This window comes from Exophiala oligosperma, assembly GCF_000835515.1.
Source record: "Exophiala oligosperma strain CBS 72588 unplaced genomic scaffold supercont1.4, whole genome shotgun sequence".
NCBI lineage: Eukaryota > Fungi > Ascomycota > Eurotiomycetes > Chaetothyriales > Herpotrichiellaceae > Exophiala > Exophiala oligosperma.
This window is the reverse complement of record NW_015622821.1, coordinates 1,589,290-1,614,522: the sequence shown is the minus strand read 5'-3', so window position 1 is coordinate 1,614,522 and position 25,233 is coordinate 1,589,290. Positions and strand designations below refer to the sequence as shown.

General features: G+C 50.6%; 10 protein-coding genes across 11 annotated transcripts; 7 read left to right on the top strand and 3 right to left on the bottom strand.

Annotated features, from left to right (window-relative positions):
- Nucleotides 1-67: 67 nt before the first annotated feature.
- On the top strand, nucleotides 68-1,879 carry PV06_04707 (uncharacterized protein; the record flags this gene model as incomplete). The annotated part of the gene is made up of 4 exons (XM_016405632.1): nucleotides 68-158; nucleotides 213-791; nucleotides 843-1,087; nucleotides 1,151-1,879. 4 exons carry the CDS (start codon nucleotides 68-70, stop codon nucleotides 1,877-1,879), a joined length of 1,644 nt encoding a protein of 547 aa, XP_016263838.1.
- Nucleotides 1,880-3,027: 1,148 nt separating this feature from the next.
- On the top strand, nucleotides 3,028-5,483 carry PV06_04706 (uncharacterized protein). Its single transcript, XM_016405631.1, has 2 exons — nucleotides 3,028-4,290; nucleotides 4,344-5,483. The coding sequence occupies exons 1-2, from the start codon at nucleotides 3,206-3,208 to the stop codon at nucleotides 5,419-5,421; spliced, it is 2,163 nt and encodes a 720-aa protein (XP_016263837.1). The 5' UTR covers nucleotides 3,028-3,205; the 3' UTR covers nucleotides 5,422-5,483.
- A 196-nt stretch (nucleotides 5,484-5,679) lies between these two features.
- Nucleotides 5,680-6,962, top strand: PV06_04705 (uncharacterized protein). Its single transcript, XM_016405630.1, has 2 exons — nucleotides 5,680-6,439; nucleotides 6,503-6,962. The coding sequence occupies exons 1-2, from the start codon at nucleotides 5,879-5,881 to the stop codon at nucleotides 6,767-6,769; spliced, it is 828 nt and encodes a 275-aa protein (XP_016263836.1). The 5' UTR covers nucleotides 5,680-5,878; the 3' UTR covers nucleotides 6,770-6,962.
- Nucleotides 6,963-7,060: 98 nt separating this feature from the next.
- On the bottom strand, nucleotides 7,061-8,674 carry PV06_04704 (uncharacterized protein; the record flags this gene model as incomplete). Its single annotated transcript, XM_016405629.1, has 1 exon — nucleotides 7,061-8,674. One exon carries the CDS (start codon nucleotides 8,672-8,674, stop codon nucleotides 7,061-7,063), a length of 1,614 nt encoding a protein of 537 aa, XP_016263835.1.
- A 1,102-nt stretch (nucleotides 8,675-9,776) lies between these two features.
- PV06_04703 (uncharacterized protein) lies at nucleotides 9,777-11,196 on the top strand. The gene is made up of 2 exons (XM_016405628.1): nucleotides 9,777-9,910; nucleotides 9,984-11,196. Exons 1-2 carry the CDS (start codon nucleotides 9,840-9,842, stop codon nucleotides 11,092-11,094), a joined length of 1,182 nt encoding a protein of 393 aa, XP_016263834.1. The 5' UTR covers nucleotides 9,777-9,839; the 3' UTR covers nucleotides 11,095-11,196.
- Nucleotides 11,197-11,650: 454 nt separating this feature from the next.
- Nucleotides 11,651-12,963, top strand: PV06_04702 (uncharacterized protein; the record flags this gene model as incomplete). The annotated part of the gene is made up of 2 exons (XM_016405627.1): nucleotides 11,651-11,750; nucleotides 11,846-12,963. 2 exons carry the CDS (start codon nucleotides 11,651-11,653, stop codon nucleotides 12,961-12,963), a joined length of 1,218 nt encoding a protein of 405 aa, XP_016263833.1.
- A 317-nt stretch (nucleotides 12,964-13,280) lies between these two features.
- On the bottom strand, nucleotides 13,281-14,995 carry PV06_04701. 2 transcript variants are annotated; one of them, XM_016405626.1, is made up of 3 exons: nucleotides 14,861-14,995; nucleotides 14,497-14,691; nucleotides 13,281-14,440 (listed from the first exon to the last, which is right to left on the bottom strand). In XM_016405626.1, exons 2-3 carry the CDS (start codon nucleotides 14,543-14,545, stop codon nucleotides 13,728-13,730), a joined length of 762 nt encoding a protein of 253 aa, XP_016263832.1. In that variant the 5' UTR covers nucleotides 14,546-14,691; nucleotides 14,861-14,995; the 3' UTR covers nucleotides 13,281-13,727. The 2 variants fall into 2 exon arrangements, with proteins under 2 accessions (XP_016263832.1, XP_016263831.1); XM_016405625.1 differs by having other exon boundaries at nucleotides 14,497-14,995.
- A 1,804-nt stretch (nucleotides 14,996-16,799) lies between these two features.
- Nucleotides 16,800-20,821, bottom strand: PV06_04700 (trehalose-phosphatase). Its single transcript, XM_016405624.1, has 2 exons — nucleotides 17,473-20,821; nucleotides 16,800-17,407 (listed from the first exon to the last, which is right to left on the bottom strand). Exons 1-2 carry the CDS (start codon nucleotides 20,087-20,089, stop codon nucleotides 17,247-17,249), a joined length of 2,778 nt encoding a protein of 925 aa, XP_016263830.1. The 5' UTR covers nucleotides 20,090-20,821; the 3' UTR covers nucleotides 16,800-17,246.
- Nucleotides 20,822-21,352: 531 nt separating this feature from the next.
- Nucleotides 21,353-23,212, top strand: PV06_04699 (uncharacterized protein). The gene has a single exon (XM_016405623.1). It carries the CDS (start codon nucleotides 21,514-21,516, stop codon nucleotides 23,176-23,178), a length of 1,665 nt encoding a protein of 554 aa, XP_016263829.1. The 5' UTR covers nucleotides 21,353-21,513; the 3' UTR covers nucleotides 23,179-23,212.
- Nucleotides 23,213-23,364: 152 nt separating this feature from the next.
- Nucleotides 23,365-24,568, top strand: PV06_04698 (uncharacterized protein). Its single transcript, XM_016405622.1, has 3 exons — nucleotides 23,365-23,575; nucleotides 23,635-23,738; nucleotides 23,788-24,568. The coding sequence occupies exons 1-3, from the start codon at nucleotides 23,466-23,468 to the stop codon at nucleotides 24,408-24,410; spliced, it is 837 nt and encodes a 278-aa protein (XP_016263828.1). The 5' UTR covers nucleotides 23,365-23,465; the 3' UTR covers nucleotides 24,411-24,568.
- The last annotated feature ends 665 nt before the right edge of the window (nucleotides 24,569-25,233 follow it).

Sequence of the window (25,233 nt, the reverse complement as noted above, 5' to 3'; positions counted from 1 at the left end):
ACTCTTGTCGGCCTCTCCACGCCCTCGACCTCAAAGCGATCCAAACATTGCACACAGTGCGTCTACAATGTCTGGATCGCATTCAAGATCACTGTCAAGAACAAGTTTGGAGGTACCCAGAAAGAGTATTGAATTAGTCGATCCCGGTGCACATGAACGTAAGACGAGGCCACCACAATCTCTTCTAAACCCGGGCTGACTGGTAATCGCAGTATCCTCCGAAGGGGAAGAAGACCACTTCTCTGACGCCTCGGAAGGCCAAAAACGATCAAGACCAGTAACTCCTGCCTCGCCCATACCGAGAACTCGCATAGAGAAAGTCGATGACGAGCCAAGTTACGGCGAGGTCCCAGGAACTCCTGCGTATGACAAGCGAGCCAAAGATGCGGTACCTGATGAGGTAGAGATACTCTCACCAGCAAGAAGTCGGCGTGTTTCTATTGAGCCTCCCACCACACCTGGGGGCACTCTCATACCACGGACCGTGGTTGAGAAGGTCGACCCCGAATCCGCTAGTTATGGCGAGGTCCCGGGTACTCCAGCATATCAACAAAGGCAGATGGATGCTGCACCAGACATTATTCTGAAGACACCTGACCCAACCAAGAGACGGCCGGCCGAAGATGATACGAACAGAGAAGGACCTCCTTCCAATGTTTCGGTGCCTGAGACTATCATCTCTAGGGTAGATTCCGAGCCTGTACATGGCGAGGTACCTGGGACAGAGGCATACAAAAAGCGAGCCCTTGATGCTGCACCCGATCTTATGGAAAAGAAGAGTGATGAATCAGGTAATTTCTAGTGTCTGAATGTAGCTTAGAAGGGCCATTGACCTGTTTCAGGGTCACCATCAAAGGATAGCCCCTTGAAGCACTCCAGACGCAGATCTACACTTCAAAATAACAGTAATGATAGTAATGATTTCGGAGACGACTTTGATGACTTTGAAGAAGGTGGACAGGCAGGAGCTGATGACGACTTTGGGGACTTCGATGATGAGTTCCAGGAACCTGAAGTTGAAGCTGAAGATGCTACGGCATCGCCTGTATCTACCTCTCAACCCAATCAAATACCTGCACAACCCTTTGTGAGTTTTGTTCTTTCTACATTGCGCTCACAACCTAGCTGATGACACGCCCCAATGCTACAGCCCTTAATCGATTTCGACAAGCTCTCCTCTGTTCCAGAGCTATTCGCCGTCACCCAAGCGCACTTGGATGCCATGTTTCCCTCATCTACAGCCGAAAAACTCTCATTTATCACCCGACAAGAACCTATTCCCGACGACTCACCTATTTTCCCCTCCGACAGGTCACGCTCCCTTTGGAAACAACTCATCACACCTCCTCCACTTCAGTCACCCAATTGGACACAGTCAAGGATACGACGTCTCTTCTTAGTCAGCCTTGGTGTTCCTGTCGACCTAGACGAAATCCTTCCACCCTCGAAGCAGAAGAAGCTCATTCTTCCCGATATTAACCTCGAACCCTCATCGCGACAATCAGAATCAGACAGAACCCTAGGATCTGTGGCTCGACTAAAAGCTCAAGCAGCCAATGACTCTACGGGCTCAGTGGATAGTACACAATCTGGAACGACCAAGGAACGACGGCCTAGGAGACCGAAAGGCCCGCCACCGCCTCCTGAATTAGACTTGATCGCCGTGAAGCGTCTATGTGCAACAACCGACGAGAAATTAGACGGCTTCACAGACGATGAAATCAAGGCTCACGTAAAGGAGCTACAGGACGTTACTGAAAAGACATCGGAACTCCTGGAGTATTGGCTCAAGCGGCGGGATGGCTTGCGGAAGGAGAAAGAAGCCTTCGAAGGAGTCATTGAGAATCTCGTCAGACATGCGAGGAGAGTGAGGAAGTAGCCAGGAAAACTCAAACCAATCCTCCTGGATATCTTTGCCACTGACAACCCATTCCGAAAACTCTCGACATAAACCTGCAGTTTGCAGCTGTGTAGAACCCAAACCTGCATCAAGTACAAGTCAACACATCATTTGGACATTTCACCCAGCCCGAGGCGTTCATGGAGATGCAACTTACGAATATTTGGCCGAAGGACGGAAGTTCACTTCTACGAGCAGTGAATGATTTTGTTCCTCTCTTGATCAATTCGGTCAAATAGGCAGGTGGTCTGTTGATCACGGTGCCCCGGAAATTCATTTCCTACATGATTCTGGCCAGAGATTAAGCGCCTCCATTTGCAATGGCGTCAAAGTGAAGTCATTCATTGTAGGTGGTCTGGCTCCTCATCCACGCGAGTCAACATAACTGGAGGGCATCTTAGGACCTGCAACATTCCTCGTTTGCTGGTTTGTTGATATTGACGGAAGTATACCTCCTGAATTTCCATGTTGAGCGACCAAAAAGGAGTCTCCCTTCTGCTTTGAGTAGGAGATGGGTACGAAAACGGAAATTTCTTCTTGGTGACCTTGGTCGTCCCGCGAGTGTGAGGCAAATATATATCTTAGGTGTAGCATTCTCCAAGGCTGTGTGCACCTGATACTGTCGCGCAAGACAAAATACTGAAATTTCGTACAATGACAGTCACCTACATACTATCAACGTAATGCCGCCCATGATAGATAAATTCGCTGCAACTTCAAGCACTCGCGCTGGTCATATTGTGTTATGGTATGGAGGTTCCCCGTGTAAGTAGACTTTCGAGATAGGTAAATCCCTTGTACGGTTCCTTTATTGCTCTCTCCGTGGTTTGAGGAAAACATATAGCTATCAAAAGTCTGATTGATCAGAATAGAGGGAACTTTGTTCTGTAGAGAAGTACTGAATGCTGCTGGTTTGTCATTATGGTGAATGGATCCCGCTGAATCGTTGCCTGATCTCGTAGTCTGGGCCTTGATAGCCATTCCTAGCAATTGCGAGTTCAAATGACAACGCCGTCTACACGATTGTTTACCAAAATACCAGAAGACAGTGAAATGACAAGGGCATAATGTCACTGATAACTTCAACAGACGGATATATTCACTGTTGAAAAATGCCATCTATCATACAGTATTCCCTCTGGCAATCTTACTCGAATTCAAGAGATCAATCCCCTCCATCATCATTATCTGATCCTCCTCTATCGTCGCAATGATCAGCTGACCACGTTCCGAAGAATTTGGATTGCAGGCCTTCAGCCGTCAGATCCAGAGATATATTCGCGACTTCAGCGAGTGATCTGAACAATGCCACCAGAAGTGCCGACACGTACGGCAAACCCATTGAAAAGACCCAGACAAGACCCAGTCTCCTGCCAGTTTTGCAGGTCTAAAAAGTTAAAATGCGATCGTCAGCAGCCTTGTTCCAACTGCGCGACCAGAGGGTTGCCTTGCAATGGCCAGGTTCAATCGCGTCGTGAGAATGTGTCGATCTCAGCTGAATCTGATAACAATCTGTCTGTTCTGGCCAGGCTAAAAAGGCTCGAAGACATTGTCATGGGGACCCCTAAACAAGATCCACCACTTCCGAGAGACGCTCCGAGCGGGCCTCCTTCGAGGCCAAGTTCGACTCTCGCCTGTCTCTCTCCGGCTTCCGAGTATGAGGAAGCACTTCACAACTTAGAAGAGGCAGGCACCAGGGAGGTGCATTGGCCCACGGCTGGAGCCAGCGATATCGAATTCCAGATTCTGACGACCAAACAAATGGCGAATACTCCTGGTATTACCCAAGGAGTCACTACAAAGCGACCCAACTATCAAACTCCCCTGAAGTCGGTCATGCTCCCCCCGAAGGATGAAGCTAGCATGCTCCTGGACTATTATGTCAAACATGTAGACGAACTTCAACATGTTCTCTTCGTGCCTCATTTACGCACTGTTATGGAGAAGCTCTATGCAAATCTGCATCAACGGCTGTCCATCGCCTACGGACAACTTGCCCTTCTCCTGACTGTTTTCGCGAGCTCAGCAGCCATGTTCTCCCACTTCTCTTGTGACAGAATCGCTCAGTTTCCACCATCTAGCGCAGCCCATGCCTCATTAGTATGGGCGAACTCGGCTCTAGAGGTCATGGAATTCTCTCGACGTACGGCGGCTGGCGGGCTGGAAGAAATTCAAGCGGCTATTCTTATGGCCTTTCTGCTTTATCATGTCGAGGGATTTTCTGCGAGATCACGTCGTTTGTTTGCAGGTGCCATCTCGACTGCGCGCGACATGGGCCTGCATAAACTCGACGCTACCCCTAGCCAGTCGTCAAACTCGCCCAAAGCGGCTGATCCTGTTGACATTGAGATTCAGCGCCGTGTCTGGTGGCATGTTGTCGCTACTGATTGGTAAGTGCATATATCCACTTGTTTGGAAGCGCCGAATTTTAATGTTGTGATAGGCTTTTAGGTCTCAGTGGAGGGCCTCAAGAAGGCACGTATTTTATCCAGCCCAGGCACTTTAGGGTCAATATGCCGCTCAATATCAATGACAGCGATCTTATGTATCGCCGTCCTCTAGTTGAACGACCCTCATCGGAGCCAACGACCATGTCATACTACATACAGCGTATAAAACTTGCTGACATATGCCGTTGCGTTGTCGATGTCATGCCCATGTTCAATGTGTCTTTGACGAGCCTGGATTACCAGCAAATCATTGAACTAGATGGCAAGTTTGAAGCATTCTTGGACGACCTACCCATTTTCTTCAAAATCGACGACAAAAGCCGACGTGAAACAGAGGGAATCATGCGCGACAATCCAAACATCAATATCCAGCGCTACGCCCTTGGGATGATAGCCCGGACTCGACGTTGCAAATTACATCAACCTTTCCTCATACGCCGTTCAGTCGAGAGTCACTACACATATTCGCGCGAGATATCACTCTCCTCGGCGAGGTGTGTCATTCATCTCAAAAGACTGGTCGAGAAGGAGTTCGACTCCGTCTTGCTTGCTAACGTCAAGATGACTGGAGTAGTCTACCATGTCTTCATGGCGACTATTGTATTGGTCATGGACCTGTGTTTCAACAAAAATGAAGGTGACGATGACAAACGAAAAGCTGAGGTCAGAGAAGCCTGCGCAATTCTGGAGGAGGCTGCAGGCCAGTCGAGTCTGGCAAGGGAGTTTCTTAACTCTCTCATGGACATCTTGCGCAAGCACAAGGTTCATCTGCACCACTTACCCCCAGAAGCAGCCTCAAAAACCGAGATCAAACAACCCGATGCGCAGAACGCACCCGGGTTAGCAGCTCCCGATGTTGAGCTACTACAGAATTTCTTTCCAGCACAGGACACAGGACGTAATTATTTGTCTGATTTTGATGCTATTTGGACGGACTACGTCGAACTGGGGCCAAACATGGATATGCCAGAATGGGATAATCTGTTTGCTGACCTCGATTCGAGATTTACGGTCTCTGAAACCGTAACACAGGGTCGAGACCCGTCGCATAAGGTGCCCCGTATGGGATGATGATCTACAAAGGGAAATTTTTGTGAATAGAGTACATATTACGATCTCACCACCATCAGAACTAGCTATTTTACTCAATCGCTACTAATACATGAGTGTACCTAAAGTGCCAGTGTTTCTATGCTCAGCCTTGTCAGCCTTGCCTTTGCCAGCCTTGAATGGTTTCCCGCAGGACCTGTAAAGCGGCAGGGTAATGCTTGGCGCGCCAGGCTGGCTTCTGATTCGCAATCATGTCGTGAGGCTCTGGCGAATGCGTAGGTCGATTGTGTAAGTTGTTTACAAAGAACACTCCGATTCACAGTCAACCACAAATCGTCACCCTGTCAGTCGAAGATTGACTTTGCGCTGGCCAGTACTTCATCAAATCCGCTGTTGAAAACACACCCTTTTTCGTCGACATCTCTTCTCACGCCCCCATCATCTACCCGTTTACGCCATCCAGAGAACAACCCTCACCATGCCTGCAGCTCCAGGCCATAACACATCTCTTGACCCGATCCTGCACTCTCTCCAGCAGTCGTTAAGCCATGGTGACCCTTCACAAGCCCAGTCACTACTCCAGAAAGCGAAGTTGGCTCTCCTGCAACAGAACGCACTGATACCCTCCCAGCAGACGGCCGTTTCGACCCTAGCGACAGCTCGCTCCATACTCGAGGCCGGTGCTCTCCTGTCGATACGCTCGCGAGACCCTGACTCCTTCATCCGATACTACTCACAACTCCAGCCGTTCTACGACTTCCCCGGCCTTCAATCTAGCCCTTCCCAAAGCAGGTCCAAAATCACCGGACTTTACCTGCTTCTACTGTTAAGTCAAGGTGACTATGCCGGGTTCCATACCCTCCTCGAGTCCTTGATTGTGGCGGAAGACCCCAACGATGCATCGAGGGTGGAAGAAGACCAATACATCAAATACCCAATCGAACTGGAACGAAGTCTCATGGAGGGCAGCTATGATCAGGTGTGGAGGAAAACAAACGGCCGAGATGTGCCCGGAGAGGAGTTTGCCCTGTTTTCTGACGTGAGTAGAAGCCACATGCATGTCGTCTTGTGTGATATATCTGACAACCCCCCCCGAAAATAGATCTTGATCAACACCATCCGACTCGAGATTGCCTCCTGTGCTGCTCGGTCATATCCCTCGCTCCCTATTGCTTCGGCCAAGAACCTCCTCTTCCTCGATTCCGAAGGTGCGGTCATGGACTTTGCGAGTGAACAGGGCTGGAGTCTGGAAGAAGGTCGGATATACTTCCCTGGGTTGGAGGATGCAAAGAAGGAGGAAGATGGAGACCAGAAGGAAGTGATCAATCACATGGTTGGATATGCTCGCGAATTAGAGATGATTGTCTAGACCTGGAATGTTGTTTTGCCATCGATCAAAAGGCATGCAATATTTTGTACTCATAGAGCGCGCGGAAAGCTACTAGGAACAAGGCGAAACAGCATGCGCATACACAAATAAGGCATTTTGATGGCACTTTTTTGGCCGACTGTCCGATCGCCTTTTTCTCCAAAACATTCTATTACCACAATTATGAGTTGATGATTCCAACAACTGTCTATCTAGCGTGCGAATGTTGCGCCCTTGTGAATGTACATCTTCAATCATGCCCGTTGTGACCGTAACGGCGGGTACGTTTACTCAACTTTGAACATTGGCCAATCCCCGAGCTTGGGAGTGCTGTGCCTTGAAATGGTCGACAAACCTCCAGGTGCAAATCTTCATGTCATAGAAGCTGGTGCTGACGATCGTATATGAAGGTGCCGTGTGTTCGGCGATTGAACTTGGCCCGTCGTCCTCGGTCATCGGTTCGAGAATTGCATCGCAGCAGTAGACCATGCTCTCATGTCCGGCTCGGAATGTCGTCAGAACCTCTATCGTCCACGTCTCAGAGGCGTTTGGAGTGTACGTCAATCGGAGGACGGCGGCGCCTCCATGCATCAACGATACCAGGATCAGGGTATGGTACTGTAGATGCTGCTGCTGGTTGCTTCCCCTAGCGAGGGTGGTGTACTGGTCTAGCACCTTCAGTCTCCAAACGCCACCTCCGAGACTTGTTTCCGTGACGAACATGGCACGACGCGTGGCAGGATCGATCTCGAAAACTCGAAGGCGCTCGTCGTAGCTTCCCGTGACCAAGGGGATGAAGGCGCGGTGTTGCGACGAAGGGTCGGCCTTGCTGATCAACGTCGTAAGAAGGGGAAGAGGGAGGATGGCCACGACGCCGGCCGTGTGATTCCGTCTGTCCTTCCACAGCTGCATCGCAGTGAGTTCGTCGGTATCCGATGGTGAGATTGATGCCGACGTCTGCTCGGGCATTACACCGGGTGGCAAGTTCATTGCCGATGCGATAAGCGCACTATCATCCCCTCCACTCAAGATCATGTGTGTCACGGTGCCTTTGATCGTGTCTTGTGAGTTTGGTAGCACGAAACTCGCCACCGTCCAGGCCTCGAGTTCGTGCTTGTGTATGTCGGTGATCGAAGCCGGGGGGAACTCCAGATCCTGGCCCACACGCTGGTCATATAGATCCTTGATGCGCGGAACGGAAGTGCGGACCAATTTGGTCTCGCCGAACGATGTCACCGCCGCGAAGCAAATATCTTGAACATCACTTATGCCGAGTACGCCCTTTGTGTGGACGCCGGGAAACCAAGTGAACTGCGTGACCAGGGGTGCCAGACCGTGCTCGTCGAGGTCAGATACGATCACGCTGCCAAGTGGAAGCAGTTTGGTGATGACACGCCTACCGAGAACATCCCCGTGTTTGATGAAGCGGAAGAGGTGAACTTTGCCGGTCGAGGTTGCGGCGCCAAAGAGCGTGCCATCGGAGGGATGGAAGTGAATGTCTACTATTGCCTCTGGAAACGCCATGCGATCGAGATGCGGTGGAAGCATGCCGGCATATCTGGGACGGAAGTCGGAAGCCACCATGAGAACCTGAATGCTGCCTTGTCGTGTCTGGGAAGGATACGACCGTGGCGCGTCGGGCTTGAGGAGCGAATAGGTCCCTATGATCATGTACTCCGGGTTGGTAGGGCAGATGGCCACAGTGTCGATTTCTTGGTCGGCCGTGCGGGTCGTGTAGGGAATTTCTGGTGACGACGATGACATTTTGTCGAGGAATGCAGCAGTACGGGGAAGATGCGAACGAGTGAGGGTGTACTGCTGCTGATCTCGTCGCGAGCGATGGTGCCGTTCAAGATTGCTCCGGGCGGCCTGCATAAGGTCGTTTAGAGAGCGTCGTGGAGGCATGGTGTAGATTGACAAGAAGAGAAGGACTGATGCAGAGGTAGATAGATCTCCATTCATCGCCGCGTTACAGGACTTACTGAGATTTTGGGAGCGTGTCAACAACGCTCACCCCGTTCTTGTAAAGAGTGAGGTGATTACTGGCACATGAGGATTTCAATTCAACCGGAGGCGGCAGAACGCCATATTGAATACTGTGAATGCTCGCCGGCAATATGATTGATTCACTGCAATGCAGCATGAGCGTTCATATCACGTGGTTACCGAGACATACCTACGCACGGCAGCTTGGTGCAATCAAATAGGTTCCCTTACAACATATGTGTATGGGCGTTGGAAATGCTATGTTGAATACAGAACAAATTTTCAATGGAGACAAGGCTGAGTTTTGATGTTGGGTTCGCCTACTCGCATCACCTTTTGAGGGTGCAAACAACGGCGTCAAGGTTGTTTCATCCTGTTATAACCACAGCGTAAACTGAGAAACATGAGTCTAGTCAATACACATCGACTCTCGACCTCGATAGATTCCCAATTCTCTTCCTTGGTAGGTTACTCGGTCCATGGGCTGACGTTCCAGATCTTCAGCCTCGTCACGTGCAAGTCCTCTCTTTGGAGCCGCTGGGGCTCTAAAAAACAGGAGCGTGTCAAAGATGTCAGTTTGTCTGTCAAGATCCTTTCAACCTTTCAACCTGTCGCGCTCTCCCCCTCGAACAGACGCGCGAAGATTCTACTAGAGATTCTTCAGATCTAGCCGTTGTTCGCTGCCCGCGTCTTTGATCCATCATGTCTCGGTTGCTGTCAGAGCTGTGTCCAATTTCTTGTGAAAGCTCTGGTCTCTGGCAGGGACGGGCTTCGACAGCCGGCCACGTTAGCCACATCCGCGTTCAACGTCATCTTCAGACCAATGGCGATGCGTTCTACTCCTCAAGACACGGTCCTGTTACTCCGTAGGTAACGCATAGACCGGGTTTTTTGAAAGTCTGGCTCAAAAGTCTCGAGAGGCTGGTGAATGAACGCGGATGCAGGAGGAGGTACAGTAGTAGTACTTGAACTCGACAAACTCCTCCTGTAAGGATGTGACTTTTTTCGTTTCTTTGCCTTTGTCACCGCCATCCTCTTCTTCTGTCTTACTCGTATCTTCTCGTGTCTTCATAGCAAGTCCAAAATGTACAGCATCTATCTGTCTCTCTGTTTCTCTTTGGCTCTGTTGAGCCTTGGTCAGGCGCAGGTCGCCTGGTAAGTCTTTTTTCCGGCTCCTGGCCCTTTTTTTCATTTTCAGTGGGAGTAGGCCTCGCTGACTTTCGCTCAGCAACCTCAGAAGCCTGTACACCAGGCTTCTCGATGATGTATCACTTTCAGACGCATTTTGTACAGAGTTCAGAAACCACAATGCCAACTCAAAGGACTTTTTGTATCAATTCGGCACGAACTGCGAGGCTTATCGAGCAGAGATTAGCATGGGTTGCTCGTTGTTTGGTACTACCACGACACAATTCATGCCGCAGATGAAACCCCCCGCGGTGGTGACGGTGACCGAGACAGTCACAAACAGCAAAAGTGCTGGCATATGTACACCGTCGGTCAAGATGGTGACAGTATCCTTGGAATCCCAAGCCCAACGACAACGACAACAACCGACGGATCTCTCTCTGATTGCATCGAGTGGTCGTCTGTCTCCTCTGTACGCACCACCTCAAGTACCCATTGGCATGGACAAGGATAGGAGTATCCCTGACCCGGTCCACGCGGCTCAGTCGAGCTTCCTCACGACACCCACGGCGAGCCCCTTTTCTACGATGGCTCCTCCTGCGTCCTTTTTTGTACCATTTTCCTCCGTCCTCACGACGACGTTGAGCACCGTCTATCAGTCCTCGATATCTTCACTGGCGACCCAGGCACCGACGTCGACAGACAGATACGTTGTCCCAGCACCGTCACCTTCGCTCGTCGATCGACACATATTCAGCCCGCTGGGTGATTTGACCATCGACGAGACGACTTCCGCGGTCTCTGGGGCCTTGACCTTCCCCCACGATGCCAGTTCCGGAGCCGATGATGCACCATCCATGACCATTGTGTATCTGAAGGATGCGTCCCCAGACACGTGTGTGCACATGAAGGGATCGTGGACCCCGCTCTACACCAAGGCGGTCTACGAGTGTGTCGCAAAGACTCGGGCTCCGGACTTTGACTCTCGGAACTACCCGAACGCGTCTACGGGTCTGAGTCTGACGGCCGAGGATGGGTCGTCGTCAATCACCAACAGTCGTGCGTTGGGGCCTCAAGCCGAAGGAGACTACGAAGAGGCGAGCTTGTCATTGTTTGTCACCAAGGACAAGACCTACACCGTGGAGTTCTGGGCCTGCGGGTCCGGCAAGACCTTGGTCGTTGGGGAGTTGAGCTGTACATATTATGCCTGAGAGACGAGAGGAGAGAGGAGAATGCGGGCGCCCATGCTTTGTTTTGTATATGTTTAGATTTATTACACCGAGTAAAGTAATTAACGAAAGGTCCGAACCCTGAGGCCTATCATGGGGCCGAATGTTGATATCAATACTGGAAAATGATCGCTCCTTATAATTCTGAGAGCTAGATTTGTATGGCCAACAGTACAAGAGCACAGAAAAAAGAAACAGGCTTTTCTTTGTGATCCATCTCTCTATCTCTCCTCGTTGTCGTGTTGTGGTCCTTGGCTTTGAATCGGTGTTTGTCTGCCTTGAGACTGGTTCGGAATCTAGTGTTTCAGCCTCGTCACGATCATCCTGGTCGGTCATCAAGCCCAACAACAACATCCAATTTCTCTCTCTCACTTCCACTTTCCAACACGCTTACACAAACGGCTTCTGAAAAGAAAGCTCACCAACATACGCAAATCGTTTTGTATCCTTAGGGTATCCGGGTTTTGGTCTTGTTTTCCGCCATGTAGACGACCTTTCCATCTCATCTGCAAAAGGTCTCTGCTGAGCACACGCAAAAATGCCTGTTCCAGGTACCTTGTCAGATTTCCTAACCACCCCAAAAGAGAAATGGATACAAGTACCGGATGATCTTTTCAGCGAGGAATCAGATTTCCATGGTAAGTTTTTCTTTTTTTTTTTGCATCGTGTTCAGCCAAGATTAGAAGATAACTGCCATTCACTCCCTGCGATGGTTTGTTAAGATCCGAAACAGGTGACGCGGCTACCAAGGCATACTACAACAAGCTTGCTGCATCGTACGATCCCCGAAATTACTGGAAAGTTCAAGATTGGAATATCCAAGTCAAAGCCGAAAAGGCCAAACAGGCTCAGCAGAAGGAAGCAGATGAAGTTCGAGTCAAGGAAGAAGAACAACAGCCAAAATCCAGCGCGAACTTACCCGTCATGAAACTTGAAGACGCAGCAAGTGATTCAAAGATCAAGCAAGAAGGTGGCGACCGCGTAATGCTCGACGATGGTGGACGAATGGACATCGATGAACCCACCGCTGCGCCTGATGCCTCGGAGCAAACAAAGATGGAAAGTGAAGCAACTTCGGCAAGCACATCGAGACCACACAACTTCTACGAAGGCATGGAACTAGCCAAGCAACTCTCGGAATCCCTCACAGACTTCCTCGACCGCCTCCCGCCGTCTCAGACCCCGTCGTCCCGCGGCCACTGGATCTACATTGCGAACCCTTATCCGCCACTCGGAAAGACCCCGTCCGGCAAAGTCTTCACGGAAGCTGCCGACGTCGCGACGTTCCGCCAATTGGGAACCCGCTTACTCGAGGATTTCCTCTCGACCAAAGAGCAGGTCGAGTCCCAAAACCCGGGGAAAGCAGCCGGGACCATCACTCGTCTCCTCCGACCGGAGCGAGAACGTCTCGACTCGGGTGTCCGCGACCTCGCGCGAGACAGCAACATCACCACGGGCAAATGGATGCTCTTCCCGTCTTCCGAGGATGTCGACCGAGTGTGGTCACTCGTCGCGCAGGGCACTTTGGAAGGGACACTGGGTATCGGCGCGAAAGTGGCCACGAGCCCTGACCCCGAAAGTGCCGGCGTCAAAGACAAAGAGGGGTCGAGGTTGATCTGCGTCTACACGCATGACTTTGCAGACAAGGAAGACGTCAAGCGTGTCCTTTTGGGCTTGAAGAAACTTGGACTGTTGAACGGCGGTGGCGGTGGCGACGCCGCGGAGGCCAGGGCCATTTACTACAAATCCGACGCCTACACTTATCTCGACATCTCGAGTGGGAACGAGTACAAGCTCAAGGCGAGCATGTTTAGTAGTCGAGACATACTCGGTGGTTGGTCTCGACAGTGACGGGACAAGATCATTGAAAGTTCAAGAAAAAGAAAAAAGGACCGATGAAGCTATGAAACCGGACGGTGCATGCAAGTCTGGAACTTACTGTGAGGCCGGAAAAGTTTACTGGAGTCCGATGGTGGCATGCAGATCCAGGGGCTAACGGTCCAAGTGGCAGGATTGTTTTCTCTTGTCGAGTCATGGTGTTACGACCTTGTGGGTATGTCGGAATATGAGAGGCGTAAGCCCAAGTGGCCTGGATGGGTGTCGTTTTATTGTGTTTTTTTGTCCGAGTTTTCCAATGATACCCCCAGAGTACATACAAATACGAATGCGAATGCAAACTTGTTGACAATTTCGACTTTTATACCCGTCATCTTATCAAATCAAGTGAAAAGAAACGAATTGCAGGGACGGAGATGCAATATCGTAAGATGAATTGTGTCTTGGGGACAGAAACCAGATTTCTGGTCCGTATGTACCTACGAGAGCAGGAGAGGTACCAAGGTCAGGCAGACTCCCAAACCGTTCGCTGATGCACCCTTCGACTTGACGACTAGCACCATCGTCTTCGTTTCATGAGGCAGCTGAATAATCACCACATCACCACTTCCAGTCGTAGACTCTATTCTCAATGTTCTCGTCTTGAATTGTTTTCAAATGCATTGTCTTGCCGTGCCGTTGCCACCATGGCCAAGAAAAACGTACCGTATGGACGGGCGAGTACCGAGTCGGGAACGCAACGATGGGGTCGGGGGCATTTGGGCAGGGATCTCTCCCCTTCATTTCTTACCCTTGGCACTCTTCTTTGCGCCTCCGGCACCCAGCGCCGCCTCACGCCTCTTTGCTTCACGGTCGTCTCGATCCTTCTCACGCGCATCCCGTTCTTCCTTTTCGGCCTGTTTCCGCGCCGCGGCCGCCTCTCGTTGTTCTCGGATCAACTTGAGCCGGGCGAGGTCTGCCCTTGCTTCGTCCGTCTTGCCCTCGGCGTGGAGTTTCTGGTACCGTTCCTTGGCCTGCTGGGCGGCGATGGCCTCCCTCTCCCGTCTGCTCAGGTTCTCCTTGTCCGTCGTCTTCTTGATGGGCTGTTCTCCGCTGGGGCCGGTGGCCGCGCGCGCCATGGACCGGGCCTTTTGGGTGTGGTTGGGGTTCGCGGGCATGTCGTCGTCGTTGTCCTCACTCGCCTCCTCCTCTTCCTCAGACTCGCTTGGCATGTCTCCCACGGCGGCGACTTTTTTGTTCTTTTTGGCGATCGCCGCCTGTTTTTTCAGTCGGGCGGCCTCCTTGCGTTGCTCGCGCGTCAGTTCACCAGAGGCTGCTGGCGCCTTGGAAGATGCTCCTCCCTCCTCATCTGAGGATTCTTCCTCGGAAGATTCGTCCTCGTCCTCCTCTTCTTCAGAAGATGAGTCTGCAGCATCGGCGGGGTCTCGCCACATGCCCATCTGGTTGCCTTCACTGTCGAGGGGCTGTAGGTCGCGGGAGAAATGTTTGCCACCTAGAGAATGAATGTGTCAGTTAGGGTGCTTGTTTGTATTGCGTTTATATACACACCTCCACGGGTGGGCTTGGAGAATTTGCCTCCTCTTCCTCTGGGTGGCATCTTGTCGAGGTTTTGGTCCGGGACTCGTCTTGTGTCCTTATCTGCGCTCTTGGAGGGGTAGACCTTGGGGGTTCGTTAAAACTTTGTTGAGGGGAAAATGAACAGTTGGCGGCGAAGAAAACGCTCAGTGTGTGGGTGTTGTAGCCCTAGATCTTGAAGTTATCGATCTGCACTACTTCATCTGCACTGGGATGGGTGGTCGAGCAAGGATTTTGGCTGTGCATGTGACGGTAACAAAGAAGCGGTGGCTTTTGGTTACAGCCGAAGAATCTTTGTGTCCAAGCGCAGATCGTATGACGTCGATTTGTGACTTACTGTAGCGAGGACGAAATAGAAGAGAAGCACGCTGCAGTACTAGACGAAACTGTTCTGCCGGGTTTCGTCTCAAGAGAGAGAGGAGGAGGAGAAACAAGAGGAAGAGACAGGCAGAGAACGAAAAAGAGATTCTTGGACAAGAAAACCGTCTTGTTTCTGTTTGGCCCGTTGAATATTAAAACCTGTGACTCTGAGTTGTCCCTGCACCATTCTCGACCAATTAGAGAAGAGGTGATTCGGAGGGGCCCTGCGAGGCACAAGGCTACGAGGCTGCGTTCCCTTGATTAGGTCATCCCCTTCCAACTTCAACAGCGAGTGACCAGATATGTCATTGGAACACGAACGGATCTGAGAGGCTCGAATATATTCTAATTCCACCGGACGCCATCTCTCTAGTACAGGGAGCACATGACATGACCATCAGCTATTTGATCCGTCTTTTCTCAAGATTTGTAGGCCAGGTTCTCGGCAACATATGGGGTACTGGTACCATATCGGAACGGCGGCCCTCCGGAACCCCCCCTATGCCGACCCAATTCAGTAATCCTTCCACCGGAGCAGACAGGCGTACCTACATTGGAATGAGATTACCGCGGTGTACCTTTCAATGATCATTCAAACCTGCGAGACCATCTCGGCATTCCCAACGACTTGGGACGGGATATGGTGCTTTGCGAAATCTAGATCCGATGGCGTGGATCCGACTCATCAGCAACCATGCCAACGGAGGTGGGTTTTTTTCAATTCTTTCTTACGGGCCCAAGACCCCAATCGCGTATATGTATATGTATATATATGTCTGTGTATGTGTGTCTTTATATACGTGGGCAGCGCAAGGTAGGATATGGTAGTCCACTTCCATATTTGTCTGGACCATTCTTCACCACCAATACCCTACTAGAGTAAAGCGCAACAATGACCACTGCTCCAACTCTTCGATACCGTCAACCCGTCGTCTTCGGCCCATCGCCCGGCCCACGCCAGAATTCACAAGGTGACACGTACAAATCCACACTCAAGGACTCTACCAAGACCAAGACGACCGTACGGTTCAAGACGAAAGCATCCGCCATCCGCGCCCTCTTTCCGAATGAACAATACTCCCTTCCAGACACCGGTGACGACGACTTTGCGTACGCCACCTGGTCCCTCGAATCTCTCCGTAACCTCTCGTGGTTGTCAGGGTCCGGTTACGACCTTCTGGCCCTTTACGTCGAGGACGTCATGTACACGGACTCACACAGCAGACGTCGACGCCACTGCACCTACAACCCTCTCATGATTGAAAACTTTGCCGACCCCATCATGACGGGCCGAGAGGAACTAGGGGTTCCCAAACTCTTCTCCGACATTGACATCGCCGTGGACGAAACAGAAAACGCCTCTTCTCTGACTCTCAAAGCGACAGTGTCGTGGCGAGGTTCGACGTGGATGGAACTCCGAGTACCTTCTCTCCGACAACAACACCGACCATCTCTCGATACAAGCGCCAAAACTGACACTCCCACAAAAACAACACCACCACATTGTGAAGGCCTACTCGTTCACAAATACATCCCTTCCAGTGGGGGCGGTGTCAATGGCAAACCAGACGCAGATTACGACGTACTCATCCATAACGACCCAGGGGCCGCCGACATCAAAACGACGAGCGTCGCTGACCCGTCGGAAACAAAAATCTCGATACATAATCTGGGAAGTCAGAAACTACCCACGCTTTGCAACGTCGTGGACGGACTCGCAAGGATACCCATCCTCGAGATCGTGGATGCTCGCATGGTCGAGATCCAAGGAATGTCGGACCTGTCGAATCTCGAGAGATTAAACTAAAATCAACTTTCGAACCCTCGCCACAGTCCAATGAGTCGTCAAACGAAGCAACGAAAATGCTTTTCGATCTTGAGTTCGAAGAGAGAGCTTCTCCGACCTAGAAAGACCAGCGGCCATCTAGACACGGACAAAAGTGTGTTGGTCAAAATGTATCCGGGTCGACCGTGACCACAAACACACAAAGAGAGGGTGCTGTTCAAGATCAAGTCAAATGTTGTTTTCGAAACATATATTAAGATGTCTTATTTTTATCTCGCTCCGCACATTCTATCCTGTCGTGCATGCATCAATGATTTTCGTCAAAACAAGTGTTTCAATACTTCATCGTGACACTGAGCCCCAATCCTGTACACATTCGAGGGCTCAACCAATGTCAGCTTTAACAATAAAGCCAGCCTCAATACCTTCTCGAGCACCTTTGCTGCTCGTTGTCTATTTTTCAAAATCAAAATCAAAACCAATCCAAAAACTCTCTTTCCTCAACAGTGCGTCGAAAATCATTGTCAAGGGGAGATGTGTCATTAGCTTCTTCGCTGGTCATGCTGTGTCCCTTCTCTCATAGGTTCTCCTGTTTGTTGAGGGCAGCAATACTGGCGATAACATCACTTGGTTCTAGCAAATGCCATGATGCAAGAGTTCTTTTGCTACTAGCGCCAACGGTACAGGCAAAGACATGGTCTTTTGGCAATTCGGTCTTCAGCAGGGCTCGGAACATATCTAGGCAAACCTGTCAGTATATGGCTTCTCATGATGAAAGCGAACATGAAAATTTTTGTACTCACCTTCATCTGTCTGATCATCTCCCAAGCAAAGGACAAATTCTGGTGGATCGCCGCTGCCATAACCGTATTCGTTGATCAAGCGGGATGCGATGAAGCCCTTGTTTACGAATTGGGGACGCACCTCCAAGTTTGCTTTGCCGGACATGACTTCAACCTCCCAGTTCTTCATTACATTATCCTCGAGTGCTTTGCGGCATTCTCGAGCTTGAAAAGCCCCAAAGTCTGGGTCGGCTTGTCTGTAATGCCAGGTCAAAGCCACCCGCTTTTTCTCGATCCACGACCCCTGAGTGCGCTCGGTGTAGTACCTGAAGATCTCCATAACCTCCTTCTGCCATCCCATGTCCATGGAGGAGGCAAGGTTCTCCCAGGTCTCGGAGCCAGGACGTCGCAAAAAACAACCGTGTTCAGCACTCAGGCCAAGCTCACTGATGTGACCCATCGACTCCTCTAGGAACGATGCATCGCGGCCTGAAATGATCCAGACATTATTTCGAGGATCTGCAGCAAGTGCCTTTAAAGTCCGTAAGACCTTGTCCGCAGGGATTGCGGCATTGGGGTCCTTGACAATTGGTGTCAATGTTCCGTCGTAGTCGAACATAAACAGTCGCTTGCTGGCAGCGCGATACTGTGAAATCATACGATTGCGGTCCAAGGCAGGTGTGAGGTCGCTTTGTGTAAAGGAGGTGAGATTGATGAGCAATCGGGTCAGGAAGTTCTTCGTCCATGTTGACACGGTATGCGTCGTGACATAGTTGTATAGTTTCTCGTGGTCATGTCTCTTCTGAGCTTCGGGCATTTCAAGCGCCTCCTGGAGGGCATCCGCCACCCTTCCCAGATCCCAGGGATTAATGTGAATAGCAGTGCCCAGGCTGGCGGCCGTACCAGAAAATTCGGACAATATGAGAGGTCCAAAATGATTTTTCTGGCAAATGACATATTCAAGACTGGTTGTATTCATGCCATCTCTGACGCTTGTGATAAGTCCAACGTCGGCAATTCGAAGTAGGGCGAAGTACTCTTGAGAGGAGAGATACTGTGGATAGTGTTGGACGGGAGAATGGCTTAGCGAACCAAACTTGCCATTGATTCTGGAAACAAGATTCGATATTTTGAGCTCGAACTTGTGAGCGCCGTCAACCTTATCCTCCATCACACTAGTGGGACTGGTCACTTGAATGAGTACAACTTTGTCGCGCCACTCTGGGTACCTCTCCAAGAAGATCTCAAATGCCATCAGTTTTTGTGACACTCCTCTGACGGTATCGAGTCTATCGCGACCGACAATGATCTTCTTTCCTGCATACATTTGCTTCAATGCTTTCATGTTCTGCTCGATCACCGGATCCTTGAACGCCGCTGCTTGCACGGAGGCCACATCAATGCCGATGGGGAAAACATCCACTGCAACGTGTGCACCATAGGCGTCTACTCCAGCAGAGCTCGACTCAAATCCCAGGATGCGTTTGCAACACGAATTGAAATGCCGCGAAAAACTGTAGGATTGGAAGCCGATCATGGTGGCTCCCAGAGCTCCTGTCAAGACCTCTTTTCTGCGCGGTAGGCAACGCATATATTCGCTGCTGGGAAATGGAATATGCAGGAAGAAGCCGATGTAGATATTCGGGATCCGTTGTCGTAGCATGTTGGGCAACATCATTAGGTGGTAGTCGTGGATCCAAACAATATCGCCCGGCTGGTAAATTTGTAGAATCCTGTCGGCAAAGGCTTGATTCATTTGGAGGTAGTCATTCCAAGAGGCCTTCTCCGCTCGCCCATCATCCGGCCCATGCTGGCGGTAGTGGAAGAGCGTATATAGTTCGTGTTCTGCATATCTCCGCCACCTACTTTGATCTTTGAATACAAATTCATCATCTCCATCCCCTCGAGAATCCGGGAGCCAGACCGGCAACGTGCATCCGTTGGGATGATTAGCGAGGACCTTTTCTAGGCTATTTCTGTCCGCACGAGTCAGGGAAAGATGCTCTGGGTGGGATTCGTGCTGGTGCGGAATTGCGCCATTGACCGGATAGGGCGCCGCGGATTTGTTTATTGGATTTGGGGAGTGAGTATTCACGTTTGTGGTCGCAGAAGCACCCTCGGACTGCAATATACTCATTGCATGTTGCTGTGGTTTGTTCTGAATCTCCCCGGTCCAGCCAACCAAGGTATGCTTCCACGGTGATTTGTCAGAAGACAAATAAGCAAACGAATCGAACAAAGCAGATGTACCATGCCGAGTGGACAGACCCCATTCACCTTGACCGCCGTGGGTAAGTTGGTAAGGTATGCAAAAGGTCGCGCTGATGATGTTCCCGCTCAGCCGCAGAGCAGGATGAGCGGTACGAGGATCGACGTCGAAGGTGTCAGGACCTTCAGGATTGACAAGGCTGAGTCGGCGGAGAAGCTCCTTCCCTGAGCCGGCACTTCTCGCTGCCTCGATAGGTGATTTCTGTTCCGAGGTCGCCTCTCCCGTGTTCTGTTTGTGAGGCAGCGAGAAATACGAGGTAGTTGGTCGCGAAACCTCCGCTGGCTCCGAGATGCCCGGCTCTTCTGGAGGCATGATTTCCGCAGCAGGAGAATTCCCTTGTTGTTCGTCACTCTCAGAGCGAGCAACCATGCTGCTTGGCTGAGACAGATCACGGTGGTGGTTGATGTCGGGTGGACGGCTGATGTGCGATAAGATCTTGTTGAATTTGTTGTTGGCCGCCGAACGAGTGGAGCTAGCGTCGACCAGACACCTGCTGCTCGCTGGGTGTTGGCGGGGTAGGTCGGGACTAAGATGAAGCACGATAGAGGGTGACACAGCAGGGTCCAGGTGTGGAAATAGCTGTCGAGGCCGTTCTAGTGAGTGTTGAAATGCCCTGGAAAAATTGTGCGAGTTTCGTCAAAACGATTCATATCATGAACCAGAAAGAACGATGGGGACGTTTAGCATGCAAGCCTGCAGGCGGAGTGCGTTTCCGGTGACTAGAAGATACAGGACAGTGAAAGGTGTTAACAGCGCGGCGACATGGAAACAATCAGTTGTCCTGAGAGTGGCATGTTTATAGCTGTCGGATCAGCATTTCCATGTTGGCCGGGAGGAAGGAGAAAGAACATGGAAAAGAAAGGAATCGAATGATGAATGACCGAGTCGAATTTAACGATGCCACTTTCTTTTACGAATCCCAAACCAAACGCACATGGATGGGAACCTCTCGTCATAGTATTGGTTCGGACTCAGGCAACGCAGGCCCGCCGCTGGTCCAGACGTTTGGTGGGGGCATTCTTACTGTACTTTGCGGATACAGTTGGCGACTATCAGGCATCAAAACGGGGTGATACAACGAGAACGAAGAGCAGGATAACGAGAACAGTTGTCGGCCATCAGTGATTGCACATGCACATGCATATAGCACAAGGGGAAAATGACCAGCAATCAGAAAGAGAAATGAGGAGCATTTCCCTCTTCTTCCACCCAATTCGCCCTCCATTTGCACATGCTCCGACCTGTGCTTCTCTCTCTGTGGTTCTCGCAACCCAACTCTGCATGTATCACCTGAGGAGGTACAATTAAAGTACTGTACAGAGTATTGATTCCGGAAGACAATGCCATTTCCGAATCTAGTAGACAGGAGTCTGCTGTAGAAAGCCTACAGAATTTCTAGGAGGGGCTCATTCTAGAGATTCTGATGGTCCTCACTGCTAATAACTTACATTTAGAGCTCTAAATCTGTAAGGGCCACTAAGTTACTTACTGTAGGCTTCTGGAAACAGAATTAGTTAGTGGTTAGGTGCCGACTTCTTGCAAACACCCCCGCTCAACCTTCCTTCCCTGCGCCGCTAACATGCCTACCAAGATAGTCCTGTACTGACTTTCCTCCGTTGCTCCATCCAGTCTTGAAAATTGTCGGCACGTCCTTTGGGGAATCACTGCCAGTCACTGTTGATCAAGTCCATACTCTCTCACGAATCCGTCGCCTTGACATTCTGTAGAGGACTTCATTCAGCAACGTCTATTCCTATTCGAGATCCACAATCCTGCCCTCTCTCGCATGCTGCATGCTGGCGGCCTGTGTCCCCTCCCGCCCTCTTTCTTTACGCTTTCACTATGATGTCCGCTCTCTGCAGATAGCACCAGTTCCTTGGGCCAGTACTGTGAAGGTTGCACGTAGCCATCATGCCTGTTGCTTGGCCTCTGATCTAGCGAAATCCGACGACGAGCCTTCCAGGACAGCCATCCCTACTCCGATCTTCCGCCATGAACCCAATGTTGATCTCAACAGCCTACGAAATACTCTCGAGGCCCATCGTGCGGCGAACCGGGCCTCAGTCATTCGAAAGATAGACAGATCAGGTCGCTCCATTCCCCTGGACGTTGGCAAGTTTCTCCCGCGAGGAGTGTACACACCAGAACATTCTGTACCCAACTTGCGAAAGAAGAAGGACGGATACCAGATCAAACACATTCCAGGGAAGAAAGGTTCTTCCGATAGCCGCAATAAAGGCACTTATAGGGATCTCAGTGGTCTGTGGCGTGTCGAGGAGGACAATGGCACACTGAGTACGAGGTCCCGGATGCCATGGTTAGCTCACATCACCCATACTCAGACGGCTCCCAGGCCCTCAGCTTGTGATCGGCTGGCAGATGAAATTCGAGCTTTCGGAAAGTATGCGACGCCTTCCGAAGAGGAGAAGCGTGCTGCCAACGTAGCTCTCGATGAGATTGTCCGAGCCATCCGCATAGCGGATGAGAATCTTGATGTCGCCATTATTGGCTCACGGAAAACGGGTGTAGATGATCCTCTCTCGGATCTCGATTTGAACGTTACGAACATCCTTTCTCCGGCAACAATGAGGCGATTTAGAACGCCGGTGGAAATATTAGCCCTGCTGGAAAGGGCTTTCAGTAGTCACCGACGGTCAGCTCAACTGCCAGAGCCACCACTTGACGTTGTCATCAACATCAGACATGCCAGGGTACCTATTTTGGTGTGTCACCATAGACAGACTGGGCTTCCCGTACAGATACAGAGCACGCCACGAGCGCTGGACAATACTGAGTACGTGAAGGCTTTCCTTCATGAATATCCTACTCTGCGGAGTCTTTACAAGGTATTAAAACAGCTCCTCGTCATGCGAGCGCTTCATCTCGGCAGCCAAGGGGGTCTAACGTCGTACCCTCTTATCATCATGATTGTGGCAGCGCTCAAATTCTGCGAAGGAAGATTCGAGCCCACAGATGTTGCTAGTCAATTCCTCTTCTTTCTGGACATGTACACCGACATAGATTTCTATGCCCAAGGTATCTCCACCCGGCCTCTTGGGTACTTTCCGAAGCATATCAAGGAAAAAGAATTCCTGCAGAGACCACTTCTCAGGGATGCACAATTGGCGGCGCTCTATGCCGATGAAATCAAAGGTCAACGTCGAATGTCTGTCCAACACCAATGGAAGAGATATCGTATGACTCTACAGGATCCTGCCGATCCCTCCAACGAGTTAGGAGGTGGTGTCAATCAGATACGAGATATTCAAGAGACACTAATTTACCTTCGATCTCGGATAAAGGAGGCCATGGCCAAGTGGGACGACCTGGGACACCTGGAACATGGTTTATCAGAGGAGCATTTTCGAACGCACTCACTGTTAGAGTCATGCGTTAGTGGCGACTATAGAGTGTACGAGACTGAGCGCAATGAGTTGCGTATGTGTGTTAGGAACTGATAGTCTATGTAAGATCCGATCATTAAGATTCTCACGAGTACAATTTTCAAGTCCGTTGTAGAGAGCATGATAAGGCTGAAGTAGCGAGGCTATGCGGAGTGCCAGCTTAGGTAAGTTGGGGTGGCCGACTCTTAAGGCCGATTCTGCCTGCGTCTAAGCAAAGACAACTTGTTGTCATGAAATTCAATTTTGTTTATTACTACGCAACTATTACCATCTTTATCCTCCTCGCGTCTGTCTCACTTGACCCGCCCAAATTTTGACCGCTACGCACTCCTTGTGTCCGAATGAGCAATCCTCGCATTGCCACGCCTCGTCAACATGGACCGGGTCACTTTGGGGCCACCACGGCCGACAGAAGGCGTGGAGATATTCGGATGCCACGTTTCTTCAAGAGGTTAGCGGTGCAGACCAGGAAACGCTGAAGAATCAGTGACTGATACAGCGAAATCACAGGCTCTTCAAATTTCCACAGATGGACTTCGAAATGGCCGTCTGGGAGATGACGCATCTTCTCATCGCGCCAAAAAAGGTGTTCAAGTCGATATACTACCACAAGCGTCAGTGGAAGACACCCTCCACCAGTCCTTTACTGACAATGACTTCCAGAGACGAGAAATACCTGGCATCGACCGGATCCTTCCTTCACCTACCTCCTGTCCTTCTTTCTCCTCCTCACGTCCTTCGCTTGGTCCCTGGCATACACGCCCTCCTTGGCATCGGTGGTTAAGCTCGCATTAATGTTTGTCGTTGTGCATTTTCTGGCTGGCTCATTGCTGGTGTCGACACTGGCATATTATTTGATTGGGCGTCTCTTGGGTCCAGGCATCGCTGGACTCCCAGGCCGAAGACGTCAAGCGGGATTGTTTGGTCCGCCTGGAGGATCACGAGGAGCTGAAGTGTTGGAATTCGGATACTGTTTCGATGTCTCGATCCGCGCCTTTTTCCCGCCATATGTCCTGCTCTACATCATCCAATACATCCTCATGCCGGTGATCAATCATCAAAATCGGGCGTCGACATTTTTTGCCAATTTGCTGTACCTAGCAGCCGGCATATACTGGAGTTTGATCACATTCCTGGGATATAATGCGCTACATTTCCTGCACCATACCCAATTTCTCCTCTCGCCTATGATAGCGTGGATCGTCATATGGCTTGTCTGCACAGTCTTGGGCATCAATTTGACCACAGTGGGAACACAATGGTTGTTTCTGGGAGTACGGAGCTGAGTGTATACCTCCAATCTACTGTCTGATTCGATGTAATGATGCAGGGTTGAGCATTTCGAGAAAGCAAGCGCTTCATCGTGGTGTCGTGTATGGTTGTATATCTGGTTTTGGTGCTGGAAGGTTGCGAGAGGCCTTGAGGCCAAATCTAGCTTGGTACCTGAAAAATACTTAAACCAACACATGCTTCCCATCTTGACATTTTCGCAACCATACGTTGGTGTTCCGGGTTTGCTTCTTGCACTACTAGACGTGTCATAATATCTGCGCATATGAAGGACGAGCACCTCGCATACTGGTGGTAGACAGGTACCTTTGTGACACGGCACCATAGTACTGTACCTACTGTATGGTTCCATCTCGAATCGTGGCTCGTTTCGAAGCGCCTTCAGTCGATTTGAGCCTAGTTTGATGGTGGTGGCGTTCGTCAAATGGTGCTAATGCAGGTCCGTCCCACCCCTATCCTTGGCTGGGGCAATCGGCCTGTGGTGCCCTGGATTAACGGTGCTTGTTGAGCATCCAGAAGCAGGAATAGTACTCCGTACTTGTACTCGAATATCTCTACGGAGTTGTAGGTGGACGAGGACAACATTTGTGTTCTGGAAAGGCTAGTCTATGAACATTGTTCTTTGAGGTGCACAACTACTGTATTAATTGTAGACACCCCCCTCCACAATATCAGTCAGTTGATCCAGCCATCTCTTCCCGTTTGACCTGTCAAGTCTCAGGCCGGCCAGTGGCCTAAGCAGCTTGCATGGGTCGATCCGTCCGCGTCTCCAGTCAAGAGGTACTTGATTTGGTGGTGAAGGGAGGGCGCACTGAATGA

What these genes read in the sequence shown, in the direction of transcription:
- PV06_04706 (XM_016405631.1), top strand. Translation starts at nt 3,206, where the DNA reads ATGCCACCAGAAGTGCCGACACGTACGGCAAACCCATTGAAAAGACCC. An exon ending in CATGTTGTCGCTACTGATTG is followed by an intron (nt 4,291 to 4,343) that starts GTAAGTGCATAT and finishes ATGTTGTGATAG; the next exon opens with GCTTTTAGGTCTCAGTGGAG.
- PV06_04705 (XM_016405630.1), top strand. Translation starts at nt 5,879, where the DNA reads ATGCCTGCAGCTCCAGGCCATAACACATCTCTTGACCCGATCCTGCAC. An exon ending in AGTTTGCCCTGTTTTCTGAC is followed by an intron (nt 6,440 to 6,502) that starts GTGAGTAGAAGC and finishes CCCCGAAAATAG; the next exon opens with ATCTTGATCAACACCATCCG.
- PV06_04703 (XM_016405628.1), top strand. Translation starts at nt 9,840, where the DNA reads ATGTACAGCATCTATCTGTCTCTCTGTTTCTCTTTGGCTCTGTTGAGC. An exon ending in GGTCAGGCGCAGGTCGCCTG is followed by an intron (nt 9,911 to 9,983) that starts GTAAGTCTTTTT and finishes ACTTTCGCTCAG; the next exon opens with CAACCTCAGAAGCCTGTACA.
- PV06_04701 (XM_016405625.1), bottom strand. Translation starts at nt 14,545, where the DNA reads ATGCCACCCAGAGGAAGAGGAGGCAAATTCTCCAAGCCCACCCGTGGA. An exon ending in CTCCAAGCCCACCCGTGGAG is followed by an intron (nt 14,441 to 14,496) that starts GTGTGTATATAA and finishes TTCATTCTCTAG; the next exon opens with GTGGCAAACATTTCTCCCGC.
- PV06_04700 (XM_016405624.1), bottom strand. Translation starts at nt 20,089, where the DNA reads ATGGTTGCTCGCTCTGAGAGTGACGAACAACAAGGGAATTCTCCTGCT. An exon ending in AGATGATCAGACAGATGAAG is followed by an intron (nt 17,408 to 17,472) that starts GTGAGTACAAAA and finishes AGGTTTGCCTAG; the next exon opens with ATATGTTCCGAGCCCTGCTG.
- PV06_04699 (XM_016405623.1), top strand. Translation starts at nt 21,514, where the DNA reads ATGCTGGCGGCCTGTGTCCCCTCCCGCCCTCTTTCTTTACGCTTTCAC.
- PV06_04698 (XM_016405622.1), top strand. Translation starts at nt 23,466, where the DNA reads ATGAGCAATCCTCGCATTGCCACGCCTCGTCAACATGGACCGGGTCAC. An exon ending in ATGCCACGTTTCTTCAAGAG is followed by an intron (nt 23,576 to 23,634) that starts GTTAGCGGTGCA and finishes GCGAAATCACAG; the next exon opens with GCTCTTCAAATTTCCACAGA. An exon ending in GTCGATATACTACCACAAGC is followed by an intron (nt 23,739 to 23,787) that starts GTCAGTGGAAGA and finishes AATGACTTCCAG; the next exon opens with AGACGAGAAATACCTGGCAT.